Below are 20,868 nucleotides of genomic sequence, written 5' to 3'. Positions count from 1 at the left end.
GGTCCCTAGTTGGTGGCAATATTTGGGGAGGTTGTGGAATCTTTAAGAGGTGTGGCCTTGCCAGGCATAGTGGCGCACGCCTTTAATCCCAGCATTCAGGAGGCAGAAACAGGCTGATCTCTGTGAGTTCAAGGCCAGCCTGGTCTACAGAGTGAGATCCAAGACAGCCAGAACTACACAGAGAAACCCTGTCTGAGGGGTGGGGTGGGGAAGTGTAGTGGGTAGCTGTTTGAGCCATAAGAGGAGAAGGTGGTGGTGTGACCTTGTGCTCCTGCTGGAGGGAGTACATCACTGTGGGCAGGCTTTGAAAGTTTATAATCTCCCCCACTTCTAGTTCCCTTGGCCTGCTGTGTTTGCGGTTGAGATGTGCCCTCTCAGCTCCACGCTTTGGATGTCTCCCATGCCTTCCTGCCATTGTGGATTCTCCTCTAGAACCATAAGTTGTTTTGGGTCATGGTGCTTTATCACAGCAACAGCTGAGTAACGAATTCGCCCACATAAAGCCGGATGCGGTATCTCGAGTGTGTAATCCCGGCACTCCTCCTGCACACAGGAGAATCCCTGAAGTCCACAAGCCTGTTGCCCACTGAAGCCCCAAACAAAGCCTGTCTCAAGCAAGGTAGAGTGTGGTGGTATTTTACTTGTACTGAAATGTGATTTTAATTGTATGTTAATAAATAAAGTTGCCTGGGGGTCAGAGTTATAGAGCCATAGCAAGTGCGTGGCGGTGGTGGCGCACGCCTTTAAGGACCTGGAGGGCGGTACATACAGGCAATGACAAGGCAGTCACGTGTTTAGTTTACAACCAATGAGAAGGCAGAACATCTAGACTATTTAAAGACATACACACAGGAAGTAGCTCTCTTTTTCGGAGAGCTCTCTTGGCTGAAGCAGGATAGCTGAAGCAGGAAGGGTAAGGCTCTTAGTTCTGACCTCTTGGCTTTCTTCTCTGAATCAGCTCTGTGTTTCTTATTTAATAAGACGGTTGGTTACATCTACAGTAGAGGGCCAAGACCTATACACCTGAGGTTATCCTATCCACCACACTCATGCCCTGGAACACAGTGCTCACACACATAAACATGTACACACACACATTACACCAAAGATAAAAAACGTTCTGCTTTTCTTACTAAATTTCATCACAAAATCCGAATTAGGGCTGGAGAGATGGATCAGTGGGTAGTGTTCGCTGTGCAGATCCCTGCACCCATGTAAAAGCCAATGTGGACGTCTACAACCCAGCGCTGGGGTAGGCAGAGATGAGGTAAAATGGAGAGCCATAGAAGTCGACTCCCGGGGGCTGGAGAGATGGCTCAGAGGTTAAGAGCACTGTTTGTTCTTCCAAAGGTCCTGAGTTCAATTCCCAGCAGCCACATGGTGGCTCACAACCATCTGTAATGAGATCTGGCGCCCTCTTCTGGCCTGCAGGGACACATGCAGACAGAACACTGTATACATAATAAATAAATAAATCTTTAAAAAAAAAAAAAAAGAAATCGACTCCCAACTTCAACCTTCAGTCTCCAGAAAAGTATATACAGCTGCACATACATCCCAGACACACACAAATAAAAACACTTTTATAAAATTATACTGGGGCTGGTGGCAGGGTGGCACACACTTTTAATCCCAGCACAGAGGAGGCAGAGGCAGGAGGATTCTATGAGTTCAAAGACAAACTGGTCTACATAGTTCCAGACCAGCTAGGATTATAGAGTGAGACTCTGTCTACAAAAACATATACACACGAGGGGGAGGGGGATGTTCAAATGATGGAGTTTAAGTTTCCTGGCAATGAAGGGGGTGAGATGTTGGAGTGGTACATAACACCAAGAGGAACACCAAGGCTCAGGGCCTTCTGCGAGCTAAGCATGTCTTACCGAGTTATACCCCCAATCCTGAAAAGGAACATTTCAATTCTGTGCCTCTTCTAGAACAATTCTGTGCTTCTTCTGACTCTAGAACACTCCCTTCAGTTATTACTTTTCTCTCTAATCTTAAGAGTTTCCTTACCGTCTGTGAATCTCCACGAAATCATGAACATGCTCTTTTTAAATTGATGTGTGTGTGTGTGTGTGTGCGCACACTTGCCATGGAGTATGTATGTGTGCCTGTGTGTGCATATGCCATGGAATGTGTGAGCCTGTGTGTACACACATGCCATGGAGTGTGTGTGTGTGTCTGTGTATGCACACGTGCCATGGAGTGTGTGTGTGTGTGTGTGTGTGTGTGTCTGTATGTATGCCTGTGTAAGCACACATGCCATGGAGTGTGTGTGTGTGTGTGTGTGTGCCTGTGTGTATCCCTGTGTAAGCACACATGCAATGGAGTGTGTGTATCCCTGTGTAAGCACACATGCCATGGAGTGTGTGTATCCCTGTGTATGCAAACATACCATTGAGTGTGTGTGTGCCTGTGTGGGCAATGATGCTATGGAGTGTGTATGTGCCTGTGTGTACACATTCCATGGAGTGTGTGTGGCAGTCAGGACAACTTTCTATTTTTGCTGTTTTTGTTTTTCCATACAGGGTTTCTCTGTGTAGTCCTGGCTGTCCTGGAACTCACTCTGTAGACCAGGCTGGCCTTGAACTCAGAGATCCACCTGTCTCTGCCTCCCAAGTGCAGGGATCAAAGGTGAGCACCATCATGCCTTGCAGAGGACAACTTTTGAAAGTCCATTTTCTCTTTCTTTCTACCATGTGGGCCCCAGGGATCAAACTCATGCTGTTGGACTTGGCAGCAAGCACCTTTACCCACTGATTCCTCTCAATGACCCACTGTTAATGATTTTTACATGTCTTCCTTTTCAGACAGGGCAGAAAACGCCTGGGCTGTTACACTGTACAAGCAAAGGGCACCACATACGTTTAGCCTAAGACAACAGTTCCTTACGCTTCAAGTTTTAGGTGGTATGACGCAAACTGCTGCCTATAACTCAAAAGTTCTGAATTTATTTAAAATGTAAAAAGAATCCAGGTACGGCGGCACATGCCTGTTATCCACGAATGTTTAGAACAGGAAGCAGGTCTGTGGTCAGTTGAGGGCGTGGTCACAATGCTCCACACTCTTGGACACTAACTCTACCCTTACTCCAGCCCCCTCAGTGTGGGACTCCAGCTGGACCTCTCTATGCCTTAGCTTCCCCAGCTCTAAAATGTGAACCGCATTAGAGTAATAACTACTGACCAGACACAGGAGCATGCCTGTCATCTATGTCCTCCAGAGCATGACAGAGCACTGTATCCTAGAGACCACCATAGAAACAAACAAACCAGTAGCTATTTCAAAGTCATGTATGAAATTAGACAACACTTGTGAAGAACTCGGCAGAAGGACACAGGAAGTACTTTTAATTTTTTTTTAATTTTAAACAGTAAAATATTTTCTCTGTACAAAATAGTATAAATGGGTCAGGTGGTGGTGGCGCATGCCTTTAATCCCAGCACTCGGGAGACAGAGGCAGGCGGATCTCTATGAGTTCGAGGCCAGCCTAGTCTACAGAGTGAGATCTAGGAAAGGCGCGCAAAGCTACACAGAGAGACCCTTTCTCGGGCGGGGGGGGGGGGGACAACCAACAACAACAACAAAAAACAAAACATAAAACAAAATAGTATAAATGATAACATTTCCCAATAAGCCCTTTTAAGCCAAATGATAGCTGAATTATACATTAAGTATTGATTAGATTCTGGGATACAGAAGGGACCTATCTTCATCTTTCAGAGAGCTATGTTTTACTTAAGTTGTGTAAGTGAGATTCCTATTCATCTTCCCCTTCACTGTTTGATTTACTGCAGACATTTTTCTATAGGCTAATCCATAATCTAAAAAGATTTTTGCCTCCTTTCCTGAAAGTACAGCCAGCATTTTCTTTCATCAGCTTGATACAGTACAAATTCATATCCTAATAGTGAAATGTTCCACTAAAGCTTGCCAGTGATTGGGTAAAACCAAAACTTATTATAAGCCATAGTCATCCTAGGGTCCCCCCTGCTATGTAGCCTCTCTGGTTCTGTGGGTTGCAGTCTGATTGTCCTTTACTTTATATCTAGTATCCACTTATGAGTGAGTATATACCATGTTTGTCCTTCTGAGTCTGGGTTACCTCACTCAGGATGATATTTTCTAGTTCTATCCATTTGCCTGCAAATTTCATAATATTATTGTTTTTCTCTGCTGAGTAGTACTCCATTGTGTATATGTACCACATTTTCTTAATCCATTCTTCAGTTGACGGACATCTAGGTTGTTTCCAGGTTCTGGCTATTACGAATAATGCTGCTATGAACATAGTTGAGCATGTATCTTTGTGGTATGATTGAGCATTCCTTGGGTATATGCCCAAGAGTGGTATGGCTGGGTCTTGAGGTAGATCGATTCCCAATTTTCTGAGAAACCGCCATACTGATTTCCACAGTGGTTGTACAAGTTTGCATTCCCACCAACAGTGGAGGAGTGTTCCCCTTGCTCCACATCCACTCCAACATAAGCTGTCTTCAGTGTTTTTGATCATAGCCATTCTGACAGGTGTAAGGTGGTATCTCAGAGTCATTTTGGTTTGCATTTCTCTGATGATTAAGGATGTTGAGCATTTTCTTAGATGTCTTTCAGCCATTTGTGATTCTTCTTTTGAGAATTCTCTGTTTAGCTCTATAGCCCATTTTAAAATTGGATTGTTCAGTATTTTGATGTCTAGCTTCTTGAGTTCTTTATATACTTTGGAGATCAGTCCTCTGTCAGATGTGGGGTTGGTAAAGGTTTTTTTCCCATTCTGTAGGCTGTCTTTTTGTCTTATTGACTGTGTCTTTTGCCCTACAAAAGCTTCTCAGTTTCAAGAGGTCCCATTTATTAATTTTTGCTCTCAGTGTCTGTGCTACAGGTTATATTTAGGAAGTGATCTCCTGTGCCCATGTGTTCAAGAAGGAAGTACTTTTAAAATGCTGGCAAGCACTGCTGTTCTTGCTATTAGCATTTTGTATCATGAGGTATCCCCAAAAGACTCGGCATACCCACGGCTTCAGTGAACCAGTTCTTTTTCTTCTTCTTCTTCTTCTTCTTCTTCTTCTTCTTCTTCTTCTTCTTCTTCTTCTTCTTCTTCTTCTTCTCCTTCTTCTCCTCTCTGTCTCTGTCTCTGTCTCTTTTTCTTTTTTTCCCAGACAGGGTTTCTCTGTGTAACAAACAGCTCTGGCTGTCCTGGAACTCACTTTGTAGACCAGGCTGGCCTCAAACTCACAGAGATCCACCTGCCTCTGCCTCCCAAGTGCTGGGATTAAAAGGCATATGCCACCACCACCCAGCTTCAGTTCTTACTTTTTAAACAAAATTAATTAATTAAAAAGTCAGGCATGCTGGGTAGTGGTGGTGAATGCCTTTAATTCCAGCACTTGGGAGGCAGAGCCAGGCGGATCTCTGTGAGTTCAAGGCCAGCCTGGGCTACAGAGTGAGTTCCAGGAAAGGCACAAAGCTACACAGAGAAACCCTGTCTCGAAACACACACACAAAAAAAAAAAAAACTACACCAAAAGACCCGGTATTCTGAGTTCAAATCCCCCAACTGTACAACCTATTTGTTTTGTGGTCTTGGACAAAGGGCTTAATCTCTGTAGAGATTGGGTTCTAAAACTGTAAAATTAGTGTAATGATAGAACCCCTCTTTTTGTGGTAACAACAAGAATTAAACATCACTGAGTAACAGATCAGAGATGGAGTATTTGCCTAGCATGCAAGATGCCCTGGGTTCCATTCTCAGCATCAATAAACAAACAAATCATGTACAAAGCCTTGTCATAGCAAGACTCAGTTCATAGTAGCTATGGTGCCTTTTTACTTTAAAAAACTGAACTATAGCCAGGCGGTGGTGGCGCACGCCTTTACTCCCAGCACTCAGGAGGCAGAGGCAGGTGGATCTCTGAGTTCAAGGCCAGCCTGGTACAGAGCGAGATCCAGGACAGCTAGGGCTGTTACACAGAGAAACCCTGTCTCGAAAAAAAAACAAAAACAAAAACAAAACAAAAAAACTGAACTACAGCTAAGGTCCCATAATGAAGGATTTTCACCATTTGTTTTGTTTTCTTTAAATAACAAAAACAACAACAACAACAAAATCAGGGCCTCAAGTACCCAGGATGACCCCCAAGCCTCAAACTCACTATGTAGCCAAGGACGACTTGAACTTCTGAGCCTCGCAACTCTACCTCTTGAGTGTTAGGATTACAGACATGAACCATGCTGGCTTTATGTGGTGCTGGGGATAACGCAGGGCTTCAAGCATGCCAGGAGAGCACTCTGCCAAGTAAGTTATACCCCAACTCCAATTCTCCCCATTTCTTTTTTTTTTTTTTTTTTTTTTTTTTTTTTTAAAGATTTATTTTATATTATGTATACAGTATTCTGCCTGCATGTGTCCCTGCAGGCCAGAAGAGGGAACCAGATCTCATTATAAGTGGTTGTGAGCCACCATGTGGTTGCTGGGAATTGAACTCAGGACCTCTGGAAGAGCAGTCGGTGCTCTTAACCACTGAGCCATCTTTCCAGCCCCAATTCTCCCCATTTCTTACAAACTTAGTACACACTCCTTACTTTGTGCACAACTGGTGTGGCTCCCCACTTGGTCAATCAAGCACGACTGACAGTTTGGTCTTCGGAATTCTTTGTTGTGGGGAGACGTCCTAAGTGCTGTGGTATATTTAGCAGCATCTGGGGCAGACTTGCTCCCCTCTCCCACCTTGCCAATGAGCAGCAGCTCAGAAGCTCTGGGCTAAGGTCAAAGAGGGCTTTCCTGCCAGCACCGGGTGCAATTCATGCAGCCTTCTTGACCTGGAAGGGGAGATAATATCTGCAGACAGCTAAGTAGGACCCATGGAGGCACATCATGAGAGCCAAACAGCGTGACCAACCAGGCCCCACAGAACTCCTGAGGAGATGGTGCCATCTCTAACCAGGGTGATGGGAAAACTCCAGAAAGGAGGTGATACCTTAGCCAGGCTAGACTGTAATCATCGGCACTACTAACAACAACTTCCTCCCTTATCAGGGGCTGATAAGTTGTTTCATCTATCCTATGATAGGGTACTTATTAAGTAACTGCCTGAGGTCCACGGTTAATAAGCACAAAGTTGAGCCAGATCTCAACACTATCTCTAAGCTGGCGCTACCATCCACACTGTTCCTTACTCATTCCTCAGCTAGAAATTCATGAGGGCCTCACCACTGGAAGAAACCCAGCTCTAGACTCTGGTAGAAAAAGCTAAGCACCAAACCAACAGAGACCTGTGTGCATGTGTATGACAGTGTGAAGGACCTCAGAATGAGGAGAATTTTGTTAGCTGCAGACACATTCCAACAGAAGCATTCCATCAGCAAACAGGAGGTCTAATAGGGCAGTGTTGGGCTTGGGGAGAGAGGTAGCCTAACAGAATAATTCATGCTTAGCATTCATTAAGCCCTGATTTCATCCAAAGCATCCCCACACACAAAAAAACAAAAACATAATGTCAGATATACTGAAAGGGTCCAGTCAAACTAGACGAACAGGTGAGATGCAATCGGAGGAAAAGACAGACAGTTCAAGGCCCTTGAGCACGGACAGCACTATGGGACCTGTCACATGCTCTGTGTCGAGGGACGCCTAGGTAGGTTTAGGGGTGACAGTCACAGCACTAAAGGAGAAGGAAAACAGCCCAGAAATGAATCTGTCCAGGAGGGCTGGAGATGAGCATTCTAGAATGACGTGACGGTGTCCAAGGAAGAGGAGATAAGTACTGATGGATGCCTCCTTCCTGATTTGTCAGTAAACTTCCTAGCTAATACTTAGACAATGAACCCTGCTGTCAGGACCAGAAACTTTAATTAAGGCTTAATTAGTCAGGGGAGCCAGGCCTCTACCAATGTCCATCTGATCCGTCACAACTTCAAAGCAGGACTAAGAGTGATTATTGGTTTAGTTGGACTGTAAAACACAGCCAGAAGCTTCAAAGTGGATCAAGGGCTGTACTGTAGCTCAGTGGTAGAGAGAGGGATCAGCATGTGGAAGGCCCTGGGTTCCCTGGAAGAAAGGAAGAAGGGAGGGAGAAGGGTGGGGGTGGGGAGAAAGTCCTAAAGCTTCTAACACTGAGAAATCACAGAGTATTTCCGGAGGCTGGAGAGGTGGCTCATCAGTTGAGAGCACTTGCAGCTCTTCCAAAGGACCTAAGCTCAGATCCTAGTACCCACGTCAGGCAGCGGAACTGCCTGTAAATCAAGCTCCAAGAGATCTAGAGTCCTCTTTTGGCAGTCCTACACACACACACACACACACACACACACACACACAAAATAAATAATAAATATTTACTTTTTTAAAAAAAGAATGTTTCTAGATCCTCTCCCCATACAGACACACATATACATAAATAATAAGATAAAACTTAAAAAATGGGGGGGGGAGGGGCGCTGGAGAGATGGCTCAGAGCTGCTCTTCCAAAGGTCCTGAGTTCAACTCCCAGCAACCATATGGTGGCTCACAGCTCTGGTGTCCTATTCTGGGATTCGTTCAGAACACTGTATACATAATAAATAAATTTAAAAAGAAAGAAAGAAAGAAAGAAAGAAAGAAAGAAAGAAAGAAAGAAAGAAAGAAAGAAAGAAAATGTTTCTAGCCAGACAATGATGGTACACACCTTTAATCCCAGCACTCAGAGGCAGCAGAGGCAAGTAGATCTATGAGTTCGAGGCCAGCCTGGTCTACAGAGCAAGTTCCAGGACAGCCAGGGTTACACAAAGAAACCCTGTCTCAAAAAAACAAAAAGAAAAGAAAAAAAAAAGAATGTTTCTAGATCAAAATAAGAGAAAAGTCTACAAATCAATGTCCTTTCCTTTCTCCTCAAAAGCATAGTTAGACCGGTTTATTTCATTTCTAAATTTTGTTAAAAACAGGAAGAATCGGAGGGTCTGGCAAGACACCTCAGAGGATAAAGGCACTTGTAGCCAAGGCTGACAGCCTGTGTTTAATCTCTGGGACCTACACAGTAGGAGAGAACTGACTCCCCAAAGGTGTCCCCTGACCTCTGCACACAAACTGTGGCATGTGCATCCCTTCCCACGGTAATTATAACATAATTTAAAATTCGAAAGAATTAGAAAAATCAAGGCCAAACAGTTGATGGCTTAATAGCACATCTCTTCTCAAAGAAATAACTGTAGGACCAGCAACACAGAAATGGTACGAGTGGGTGTTCAGCACGGCTCTAGCTGTGTGTGCACGACCAGCAACACAGAAATGGTACGAGTGGATGTTCAGCACGGCTCTAGCTGTGTGTGCATGACCAGCAACACAGAAATGATATGAGTGGATGCTCAGCACGGCTCTAGCTGTGTGTGCATGACCAGCAATACAGAGATGATATGAGTGGATGCTCAGCACGGCTCTAGCTGTGTGTGCATGACCAGCAATACAGAGATGATATGAGTGGATGTTCAGCATGGCTCTAGCTGTGTGTGCACGACCCGTGCCCTCCTCTTCCACCGCTACTGTCTAAGCAGTCTTCACAGGATGCGTCTCTCCTCCCTGGCTTCTCTGTTAGCTTGTGAAGGATATTATCCAAGAACATCCCACATCTTAGCACTTGCAGACCTTGTGAGTTTCTCCTTTACTACGTTTGAAACTCCTCTAGTCAAAGACCTTTGTCAAATGATTCTTTATTTTCCTAGATGTAGCCGTAAGTTTTCTCAGGTCCCACCTGACCCTGCGGTCCCTCAGCCAATTATAAAATTATCATTCAGAGGCTTAATATTAATTATCAACTTGTATGGCCTATGGCGGGCCTCTTGCTAGCTAGCTCTTATAGTTTAGCTCAGCCCATAACTATTAATCTATGTATCACCATGTGTTCTGTGGCTTTACCTGTATCCCATTACGTGTTGCTCCTAGGATGGCAGTCTGGCGTCTCCATCACTCCACCTTTCTCTTTCCTGTCTCTCTCCATGGATTTCCCGCCTGCCTCTAGGCTGCCTTGCCATAGGCCAAAGCAGCTTATTTATTAACCAATGGGAACAACATATATTCACAGTGTACAGAAAGACGTCCCCCAGCACCTAGGGTGTTGTGCTTGCCAGTACAACTGATGTGATCTGGATTGTATTGAACAAACAGTCTAGGATTAGAGACAGGTATGATGGCCCTATTTAACCCCACAGTCTACTTAGAGAAGAACTCTACAATTAGTGCTGAGGGGACTTGAAACTAAATTTATTATAGAACTGCGGGTGGTAGATGTAAAACAGATGTCTCAGGAAACACAAGGGCAACCTTCAAACATACAAGAACTTATCCAGAGACTAGCCTTTCTCCATCTTGGTCAGCAGAGGGCAGGGGTAGAGGTAGAATCTGGTAAATGTTTCCAATGATCAGAACTGTTTGGGCTGGGGATGTAGCTCAGTTATAGAGTGCTTGCCTAGCATGCCCAAAAGCTTGAGTTTCATCCAAACCACCACACAAATCGGGCATGTAGCACATACCTGTGATCTCAGCACTTGGGAGGTGGAGCAGGAGGACCACAAGTTCAAGCTACGCTGCAAGTCTGAGGCTAGATCAGGCTACGTGGGACTCTGTCTCAGAACTGTCTAATGGGATGTGTGATGGGCAAGCCTGTAATCCCAGTCCTGGGAAGGCTAAGAAAGGAGAACTGTCCTGAGTTCAAGGCCAGCCTGGTCTACATATTTAACAAGTACCAGGCCAGCTTGGGCTATATAAAGAGACCCTATCTTATACCCACTGCTGCCAAAAAAGAACAGTAAGAAAAGGTCTCTGAAAATATCTCAGAAGTATAACTGTGGTGATATTGTGTTCCCCAATATATCTATAACTAGCTGGTTAAGCCTCAGGCTTACGAGAAGCAGTTCAGCTGAGATCCATTTGGATGAGGACTCAGAAGCTTCCAGTCTGAGGAAACAGGATCAGCTGAGGAACTGGCAAGGTGAGGTGGCTGTGGCTTGTTCTGCCTCTCTGATCTTCCAGCTTTAATCCAATACCTGGTCCAGGTTTGTTTTTATTAATAAGAACTTTTAAGATTCATGCTATAAACCGGGCGGTGGTGGCACACACCTTTAATCCCAGCACTCGGGAGGCAGAGCCAGGCAGATCTCTGTGAGTTCAAGGCCAGCCTGGGCTACCAGTGAGTTCCAGGAAAGGCGCAAAGCTACACAGAGAAACCCTGTCTCGAAAAACCAAAAAAAAAAAAAAAAAAAAAAAAAAAAGATTCATGTTATATATAACCATCAGGATGTGGTCAGGATGGGAAGAGAGGTGTGGAAATCTCACCAACAAAAGTCTTCAGGTAACTTCTGGGCCCAGGACCACCACTGTGATCCCTCTGTCTTCCCCACAGGGTTAACCCTGCCATCAGTGGTTGTGGTAAAGCCAGTCATTAAGTAGAACAGACCAGAAACACCAGAGAACCTTGGTTCATCTTACCTTCACCCCTATATCTCACCTGCAATTCTAGTCAACCCTGCTTCCCAATCCTACTCCAAACAAAGGGCTACTTAACAGCTGTCACTGCTAACTCTCCAGGCCACACAACCACTATCTCCAGACCTTCCAGGCTAATATCTTGGCTCCATTCTGCACATCCCAAACCAGACTATTCTCCAAATTGAAGCTAAAAACATTAAAACACACATCCTACTGGATGGTGGTGGCGCACACCTTTAATCCCAGCACTCAGGAGACAGAGGCAAGTGGATCTCTATGAGTCCAGCCAGATGCAGATAACAAGACCCTGTCTCAAACAAAACAGGAGAGAAAAAAATCTCTCCTTGTGTAAACTGCACCAATGACTTTTCCTACCCTTAATATAAGAGCCAAACTCCTTGCTGGGTGAGACGGCACACAGTTATAAACCAAGCACGTGGAAAGCAGGGCCAGGAGGATTAAGAATACGAGGCCAGTCTCAGCTACATAGTGGGTTTGAGGTAGTGTGAGCTACATGAGACCCTGTCTGAAAAATGAAAGGATTCTCATTCTTGGGGCTGGATGTGTAACTCGGTTTTAAAGTGCTAGCCTAGCATGCACAAGGCCCTGGGTTCCATCCTCAGCAACACGCACACGCACACGCGCACACGCGCACACACACACAACTCCTTACCACTGCAAGTGCCAACCACACCTGTCCTGACTGTCCCTCGATTGCTAAGCTGCTCCCACATCAGGGATTTCTTATCTCAAGTGTTTCTTCCCAGATCTTTCTAGGGCTGGTTTCTTTTGCTTTCAAGTCTGGGTGCAAACGTCCCCTCGCGGCAAGAGATTGCCTGACCACCTTCCACCATACCCGAGTTGCCTAGTCATTCTTGCACCTCCCACCCCTTCACGTCCTTCTCTGGCCCCCGGGAAGGCGGCACGCGAGTGCAGAGCACACACCTCCCCACCGGGTTCCCTGTGCCCACAGAGAGCAAAACCCAGGCCGAGCTGTCGCTGGAGCCCACGTGCTGGGCCCCAGCCTGCGCCCCGCAGACTCCGCCGGCCATCGGACCCTCACCTTCCTCCAGAGGCTCCAGGCCCGTCCCATAGCTGACCAGGTCCTCATCGCTGTCACTGTCCAGAGCCGCCATCCTGCTCCCTTCCGGGCTCCGCCCCCTCGCTACGGGGGCCTCTATGGGCCAAAAGCCTTCCCACTTTCGCCTCCGCGAACCTGAGTACTCTATAAAGTTGAATTGTTCATTTTGTGGAGGAAATGCCACCTCCGCCTTGCAGGGCCTAGTCCTATGCGAGGCCGACTCGGGCTTCAGTTAAGATTGTATCTATAGCCGGGCGGCGGTGACGCAGCCTTTGATCCCAGCACTTGAGAAGCAGAGGCAGGTGGATCTCTGTGAGCTCAAGGCCAGCCTGGTCTACAGAGCGAGTTCCAGGACAGGATCCAAAGCTACACAGAGAAACCCTGTCTCAAAAAAACCAAAAAATAAAAAATAAGAAAAAATATTGTATCTATAACACCTATCCTGCCCTGTTGTGTGCCTGAGTACTTGAAGGACAAGGCAGTAAGATGCTGGAAGCCATCCAAATGTCAGGCGGCAGAGTGTACCTGTCCCATAACTGGCTCCCTCGCCCCTGCTTCACTTCCTCAGCCGCAATCGGTGCCAACCCCCATCTCCCACCCATCCCAACCACTCTCAGGAAAAAAGCTTGTGTACCCAGGCGCCAGGTCCTCTGCACTAGAGATGGGAAGGAACGCAACAGGCAGAAGTGTGTGCACATATCATGAATGGGGCCACACACACACTCACACACGGTATACTCATCATCCTTATATTCGCAAAAGCGAGGCCTCCTTCTAGCCTTCTGGAAGGATTCACTGACTCTGAGACTATTAGAACCCATGCATGCTGCTAAGTAGATTGGCCAAAGACGAGGTACCAGGCATGGATAGAGCTGGAGGTCAGACCAGACTACATAATGAAACACTGTCATAAATAATCAAATAGGAAGAAGATAAAAGAAAAAGAGAAAAAGAAAGAAAGGTGAATGGGCTTGAGGTGCAGTTCAGTGGTAGAGCCAGAGTTTAGCATGTTTGAAGCCCTGGATTTCTATTCCCAGAGACCCAGGCTCCATCTCTAGCACTGACAGAAAAAAAGAAAAAAAAAAAAAAAACCAGGATGAACTAATGAAAAGCAGGGAGGAATGAAGTAAGGAACGTGGGATGATCATAATAATAACGGGGGGCAGGGATACTAAGGAAAGAAAAGTGGAAGGGGAGGAGACGGTAAAAGAGAGGGGAGGGGAGAAAGGATGCTGGAGGTCCCTCATCAACTCTAAAGAGACAGACATCTGTCAAATGGGGTGCTGTTATCTCACCTCACACACTTTTTTGGCCAAGACAAAAAATATTATGTTCAACTAATAAGGTGTAAGGCTGATATAAAAACCTCTCCCGGAAGCCCAGACTTTTTAACAGTATTGTACCTGTGTACAATGCATTATGATCATCTTCACTCCCAATTAACCCTCTCTTATCCCCCTCCCACTCCTGCAGAGCCCCTCTTCTGAATTAGTCCCTCTGCTTTCGTGTGTATGCACGTGTGTGTGTGTGTGTGTGTGTGTGTGTGTGTGTGTGTGTGGTCCTGTGCAGCCAGCCACGGCCACGGCCTGTTCATGTGTTCATGATCACAATGGCCCTGTCACACCCAGTGCCTTTCACAACACTCCTCGCCATTTCCCTGGTCCTTACATCTTTCTGTACTCTCTTCTACAGTGTCACTGAGCCTCAGAGGGAAGCAATATAAAGGCCCAGTTTAAGGCTGAGCATTCAACAGTCCCTGTCATCACCTTGATGACATATGCGTCAAAGCGTTAACCAGAGCCACTACAAAAAGAAACTCCTTTGAAGCTGGACATGGTGGTACACATCTTTAATCCTAGTACTTGGGAGACACTGGCAGGTAGATCTCCCTGAGTTCAAGGCCAGCCTGGTCTACAGAGTGAGTTCCAGGTCAGCCAGGGCAGAAGCCACTCTGACCAAGAGCAACAGTGGCCTGGGTTGGGTATAAACATAAATATTTAGAAGGCAGTTTAACTCCATATACCACTTAAAAATCATTAGTAGTATATTACCGACAATGGCCTTTGACCTCCCCAGATTTTGACAAGATTTACCGTAATAGACATGTATTTTCTCCCATAGAGCAAACCTCAGATCCAATTAGGAAGTGGCTGGTTACCCCAAAAACCATCATGTCACTAAGACACCAGTGGGTATATCTTGCATGACGGGTCAATATTACAGCAGTCGGGACCATAGCTGGGTAAGATGACTGATTAGTTTTCTCCTTCAGGAGCCTGCATGGCACCTCCTGGCACTGTGGACTCTATCCGGCTTACATTCAGCATCAATCTTGTGTCCCATGGTGTTTGTGTTCAATGTGCCATGTCCTCAGCAACAGGATTGGTTTCTTTTGGGGGGCTTTTTGAGACAGGGTTTCTCTGTGTATCTCTAGCTGTCCTGAAACTCTCTCCATAGACCAGACTGGGCTCAAACTCAGAGATCCACCTGCCTCTACCTCCTGAGTGTTGGGATTAAAGGCGTGTGTCACCACTTGGCTATTTTTTGCTTGATAGTGTTTTTTTTTTGTGTTTTGTTTCTTGTGGGTGGGTGGGTGGGTGGATTCTTGACAGGGTCTTACTATGTATCCCTAGCTAAGCCTAGAACTCACTATACAGACCAGGCTGGCCTGGAATTAAATGTGTGCACCACCACACCAGTCAGCAATTAGGTCTTACCATCTACTCTGATGAGTGAATGAAAAAAAATAAATAAAAAAGAAAGGAACGTGACTGTTGGTGGAGGAGAAAGTTTATTATAGATAAAAGGGAGACATAGTCAGAGGCAGAGGCAGGGACATCTGGGAGAGTCCAGAGTGGACATGACCCTGAGCCATGTGAGGAGAAGAGGAAGGGAAGGGAGAGGGAGGAGAGGGGGAACCAGGCGCAGCGTCCAAGAAAAAGGGCCAAAGGTAAAGAGGATGGGTAACCAAAATGCTGGATTACATAGGGAAGAGCCTCTAGGTGGAAGGACAGCCCAACCTGTATGCTGGAGAGTTCAGGGAAGGGGGTGCATTATGTCAGCCATAGTCTGTAACTGGTAGGAAGTGAGAGATCCTGGAGGTCCTGGTGGCTAAGTCTGCTTTGATGTGTGAATAGGCACCTCAGCCATTTGTCCCAGGGTTTGAGACTTAACAGTGGGTAGCCACAAGCAGTGACAATCACCTATAGTGTTTTGGAGCCAAGTCTGGGAGCTGCCTGAACAACAACCCAGAGAAGAAGCACCTAGCACTAAGCCCAGGTTTTCTTTTTGTTTGCTTGTTTTTTGTTTTGTTTTTCCAGACAGGGTTTCTCTGTGTAGCTTTGCGCCTTTCCTAAAACTCACTCTGTAGCCCAGGCTGGCCTCGAACTCACAGAGATCCGCCTGCCTCTGCCTCCCGAGTGCTGGGATTAAAGGCGTGCGCCGCCGCTGCCGCCACCACCGGGCGGTGTTTATTGTGTTTTACTTGTATGTATGTGTGTACCATGTGTGTGCCTGGTGTCTCTGGAGCCAGAAGAAGACATTGGAACTGAAGTTAAGGACAGTTATGAGCTACCATGTGGGTGCTGGGAATCAAACCTGGGTCCTCTGGAAGAGCAGCCAGTGCTGCTTAGCTCTTGAGCCATCACTCCAGCCCTTGACTTTGAACTTTTGATCCTACTGCCTCCACTACCCCTAGCCTTCCATCACAGGCATGTGCTACTACATTCTAGTTATTTCTTTAAGAAGACAACTTCCAAGCTCCTTTGTCCCCCTCACTTTTTGGAATACACAGTGTATTGTTCTCTGTAGGACCCTACTGTACAATAGCACCGCAGAACTTCTTGCTTCTAGCGGAGTGTACCTTGGTGCTCCCGGACCAACCTTTCCCATTCCTCTCTTCTAACCTCTAATAATTACTCTTCCACTTTCGTCTTTGATGAGATCATTTGTTAGGATTCCACATATCAGTAGATCTTGTGGTGCTTGTCTTTCTTTCTCTGGCTTATTTTGTTCAACATAATGCTGTCTGGTTCCATCCACACTGTTGAAATTATCAGGATTTTTTGTTCATTTGTTTGTTTGTTTGTATTTGTTTGTTTGTTTGTTTGTTTGTTTTTGAGACAAGGTCTCAAGTAGCCCAGGCTGTCCTTGAACTCACTATGTAGCTGAAGATGCTCTTGATCTTGCTTCCTCCACCTCCTAAAGGTCCAACAGGTTTTCACTCTTTTTTTTTTAAAATTATTATTATTGTAAAGACACTATCTTATGTGTGTTTTGAATGAGAATATTCCCCATCTGTTCAGATGTTTGAATTCTTGGTACCCAGTTGGTGGCACTGTTTTTGCATTTGTTTGTTTGTTTGTTTGTTTTGGTTTTTCGAGACAGAATTTTTCTGTGTAGTTTTGTGCCCTTCCTGGAACTCACTCTGTAGCCCAGGCTGGCCTTGAACTCACAGAGATCTGCCTGCCTCTGCCTCCCGAGTGCTGGGATTAAAGGCGTGTGCCACCACCGCCCGGCTCCTGGCACTGTTTAAGTGAGGTTTAGGAGGGGTGGCCTTACTAGGGAAAGTATATCACTTTCAGATTTCAAAGCCAAATGCAAGTCTCAGTTTGTTCTCTCTGTTTCCTGTTTGCAGTTCAAGATGTAAGCTCTGAGCCAGGTGTAGTGTGGTGTAGTGGTGCACACCTTTAACCCCAGTACTCGGGAGACAGAGACAAGAGGATCTCTGTGAGTTCGAGACCAGCCTGGTCTACAGAGCAAGATCCAGGACAGACACCAAAACTATACAGAGAAACCTTGTCTCGAAAAAGAAAAACAAAAAATAAAAATAAAAATAAAAACAAAAAAAATAAAAATAAAAAAAGATGTAAACTCTTGGGACTGAACATGTATATGTCTGTGGTGAACAGACATGCATGCAGGCCATATACGTAAAATAAAATAAAATGTAAAAGGTGTAAGTTCTTTTTATCTCTGTACTATCATCATGGATTCCCTAGCCCTCTGGAGCCATAAGCCCCGGCAAATCTTTCTTCTGTCAGTTGTGAACAGCCCGGCAATGAACCCTCTATGTAGGTTCTGGGAATTGACCTCTGGCTGCCGGGCTTTTGTGGCAAGAGTCTTTACCGGCTGAAGCACCTGCTGGCCCTCATATAGTATTTTATGTCCGGCTTCCTTTGCTCAGCAATACCGTGAGATTCTGGACATAAAAGGGAAGTGTTGGTTTCATTGTTTGCAATCTTCCATTATGTGACCCGCTGTGCCTCACCCATCAATGTTCTACTAGTAGATGGGCTGTTAGGTAATTTCTTGTTAGGGAACTAGAAAACTTCGATATCAAGTAGTACAGTTGGGAATATTCTTTTATTTATTTGGGGTTTTTTTTTTTGTGTGTGTGAGGACATATGTATGTGCATGGAACATGAACACATGAGTGTGTGTGTTGTGTGTGTGTGTATGTATATGTGTAAGTGTGTGTTGTGGGGGGGGGCAGAGGCTAAGCTTGAGTGTTATTTAAGAAGACTGTCCATCTTGTAACTTTTTGCTTTGTCTTGTTTTTGTGAGAGCGTCTCATGAAGTCTGGATTAACCTTGAACTCACTCTGTACCCAAGGATGACTTTGAACTTCTGATCCTCTTGCTTCCAATTCCAGGTATTAAGATCTCAGGTACAGGGGCTAGAGAGATGGCTTAGTGATTAAGAGCACTGGCTACATTTCCGGAGTACCTGGGTTGAATTCCCAGCAACCACACAGGTTCAATCCCAGTGCTCACAACTGTCTGTAACTCCAGTTCCAGGGGATCTGACACCTTCATACCAATGCACACAAAATAAAGTTAAATAAATTTAAAAAAATAAAAAATAAACAATTGTTTTAAAAAAATCTCAATGTAATACACCATATAAACAATCTGAAAGAAAAAACCAAATGATCGTCTCATTAGATGCTGAAAAAGTCTTTGATAAAATCCAACACCCCTTCATGATAAAGGTCTTAGAGAGATCAGGAATACAAAGAACATTCCTAAACATAATAAGGGCAATTTACAGCAAGCCAACAGCCACCATCAAATTAAACAGAGAGAAACTCAGAGCGATATCACTAAAATCAGGAACAAGACAAGGCTGTCCACTCTGCCCATATTTATTCAATATAGTATTTGAAGTTCTAGCTAGAGCAGTAAGACAACGAAAGGAGATCAAAGGGATACAAATTGGAAAGGAAGAAATCAAACTTTTACTATTTGCAGATGATATGATAGCATACATAAGTGACCCCAAAAATTCTACCAAGGAAGTCCTACAGCTGATAAACTCCTTCAGTAAAGTGGCAGGATACAAGATCAACTCAAAAAAAATCAGGGGCCGGGCGGTGGTGGCGCATGCCTTTAATCCCAGCACCGGGAGGCAGAGGCAGGCGGATCTCTGCGAGTTCGAGGCCAGCCTGGGCTACCAAGTGAGTCCCAGGAAAGGCGCAAAGCTACACAGAGAAACCCTGTCTCGAAAAACCAAAAAAAAAAAAAAAAAAAAAAAAAAAAAAAAAAAATCAGTAGCCCTCTTATACACAAATGATAAAAGGGCTGAGAAACTGGCGGTGGTGGCACACGCCTTTAATCCCAGCACTCGGGAGGCAGAGGCAGGGGGATCTCTGTGAGTTTGAGGCCAGCCTGGTCTCCAAAGCCAGTTCCAGGAAAGGAGCAAAGCTAAACAGAGAAACCCTGTCTCAAGAAACCAAAAAAAAAAAAAAAAGGGGGGGCTGAGAAAGAAGTCAGAGAAACATCACCCTTTACAATAGCCACAAATAATATAAAATACCTTGGGATAACACTAACTAAACAAGTGAAGAACCTTTTTGTTAAGAACTTTAAATCTCTAAAGAAAGAAATTGAAGAAGATATCAGAAAATGGAAAGATCTCCCATGCTCATGGATAGGTAGGATTAACATAGTAAAAATGGCAATCTTAACAAAAGCAATCTACAGATTCAATGCAATCCCCATCAAAATCCCAACACAATTAATTCTTCACAGACTTGGAAAGAAAAATACCCAACTTCATATGGAAAAACAAAAGACTGAGGATAGCTAAAAGAATCCTGTACAATAAAGCAACCTCTGGAGGCATCACCATCCCTGACCTCAAGCTCTACTATAGCACTATAGTAATAAAAACAGCTTGGTACTGGTATAAAAACCGACATACGGACCAATGGAATCGAATTGAAGACCCTGACATTAATCCACGCACATATGAACACCTGATTTTTGACAAAGAAGCCAAAACTATACAATGGAAAAAAGAAAGTATCTTCAACAAATGGTGCTGGCATAACTGGATGTTAATATGTAAAAGATTACAAATAGACCATGCACAAAACTCAAGTCCAAGTGGATCAAAGACCTCAACATAAATCCAGTTACACTAAACTTAATAGAAGAGAAAGTAGGAAGTACTCTTGAACACATTGGCACCGGAGATCACTTCCTAAATATAACACCAACAGTACAGACACTGAGCACAACAATTAATAAATGGGACCTCTTGAAATTGAGAAGCTTTTGTAGGGCAAAAGACACAGTCAATAAGACAAAAAGACAGCCTACAGAATGGGAAAAGACCTTTACCAACCCCACATCTGACAGAGGACTGATCTCCACAGTATATAAAGAACTCAAGAAGCTAGACATCAAAATACTGAACAATCCAATTAAAAAGTGGGCTAAAGAGCTAAACAGAATTCTCAAAAGAAGAATCACAAATGGCTGAAAGACATCTAAGAAAATGCTCAACATCCTTAATCATCAGAGAAATGCAAATCAAAATGACTCTGAGATACCACCTTACACCTGTCAGAATGGCTATGATCAAAAACACTAATGACAGTCAATGTTGGAGAGGATGTGGAGCAAAAGGAACACTCCTCCACTGTTGGTGGGAGTGCAAACTTGTACAACCACTGTGGAAATCAGTATGGCGGTTTCTCAGAAAATTGGGAATCGATCTACCTCAAGGCTCAGCCATACCACTCTTGGGCATATCCCCAAGGAATGCTCAATCATACCACAAAGATACATGCTTAGCTATGTTCATAGCAGCACTATTTGTAATAGCCAGAATCTGGAAACAACCTAGATGTCCGTCAACTGAAGAATGGATTAAGAAAATGTGGTACATATACACAATGGAGTACTACTCAGCAGAGAAAAACAATGACATCATGAAATTTGCAGGCAACTGGATGGAACTAGAAAAAATCATCCTGAGTGAGGTAACCCAAACCCAGAAGGACAAACATGGTATGTACTCACTCATAAGTGGATTCTAGATATAAAGC

General features: G+C 44.8%; 1 protein-coding gene across 1 annotated transcript in view; it reads right to left on the bottom strand.

Annotated features, from left to right (window-relative positions):
• Gpatch1 (G-patch domain containing 1) overlaps positions 1 to 12,588 on the bottom strand; it is a 49,764-nt gene extending 37,176 nt beyond the window's left edge. Inside the window, exon 1 of the mRNA XM_059277096.1 lies at positions 12,516 to 12,588. Within this exon, the coding sequence (XP_059133079.1) occupies positions 12,516 to 12,588 (73 nt within the window). The remainder of the gene's footprint in view (positions 1 to 12,515) is intronic.
• Between the last annotated feature and the right edge of the window lie 8,280 nt (positions 12,589 to 20,868).

Source organism: Peromyscus eremicus, chromosome 1 (genome assembly GCF_949786415.1).
Source record: "Peromyscus eremicus chromosome 1, PerEre_H2_v1, whole genome shotgun sequence".
Classification (NCBI taxonomy): Eukaryota; Metazoa; Chordata; class Mammalia; order Rodentia; family Cricetidae; genus Peromyscus; species Peromyscus eremicus.
Note: the sequence above shows the minus strand (reverse complement) of the source record. Positions and strands in the feature narration are given on the sequence as shown.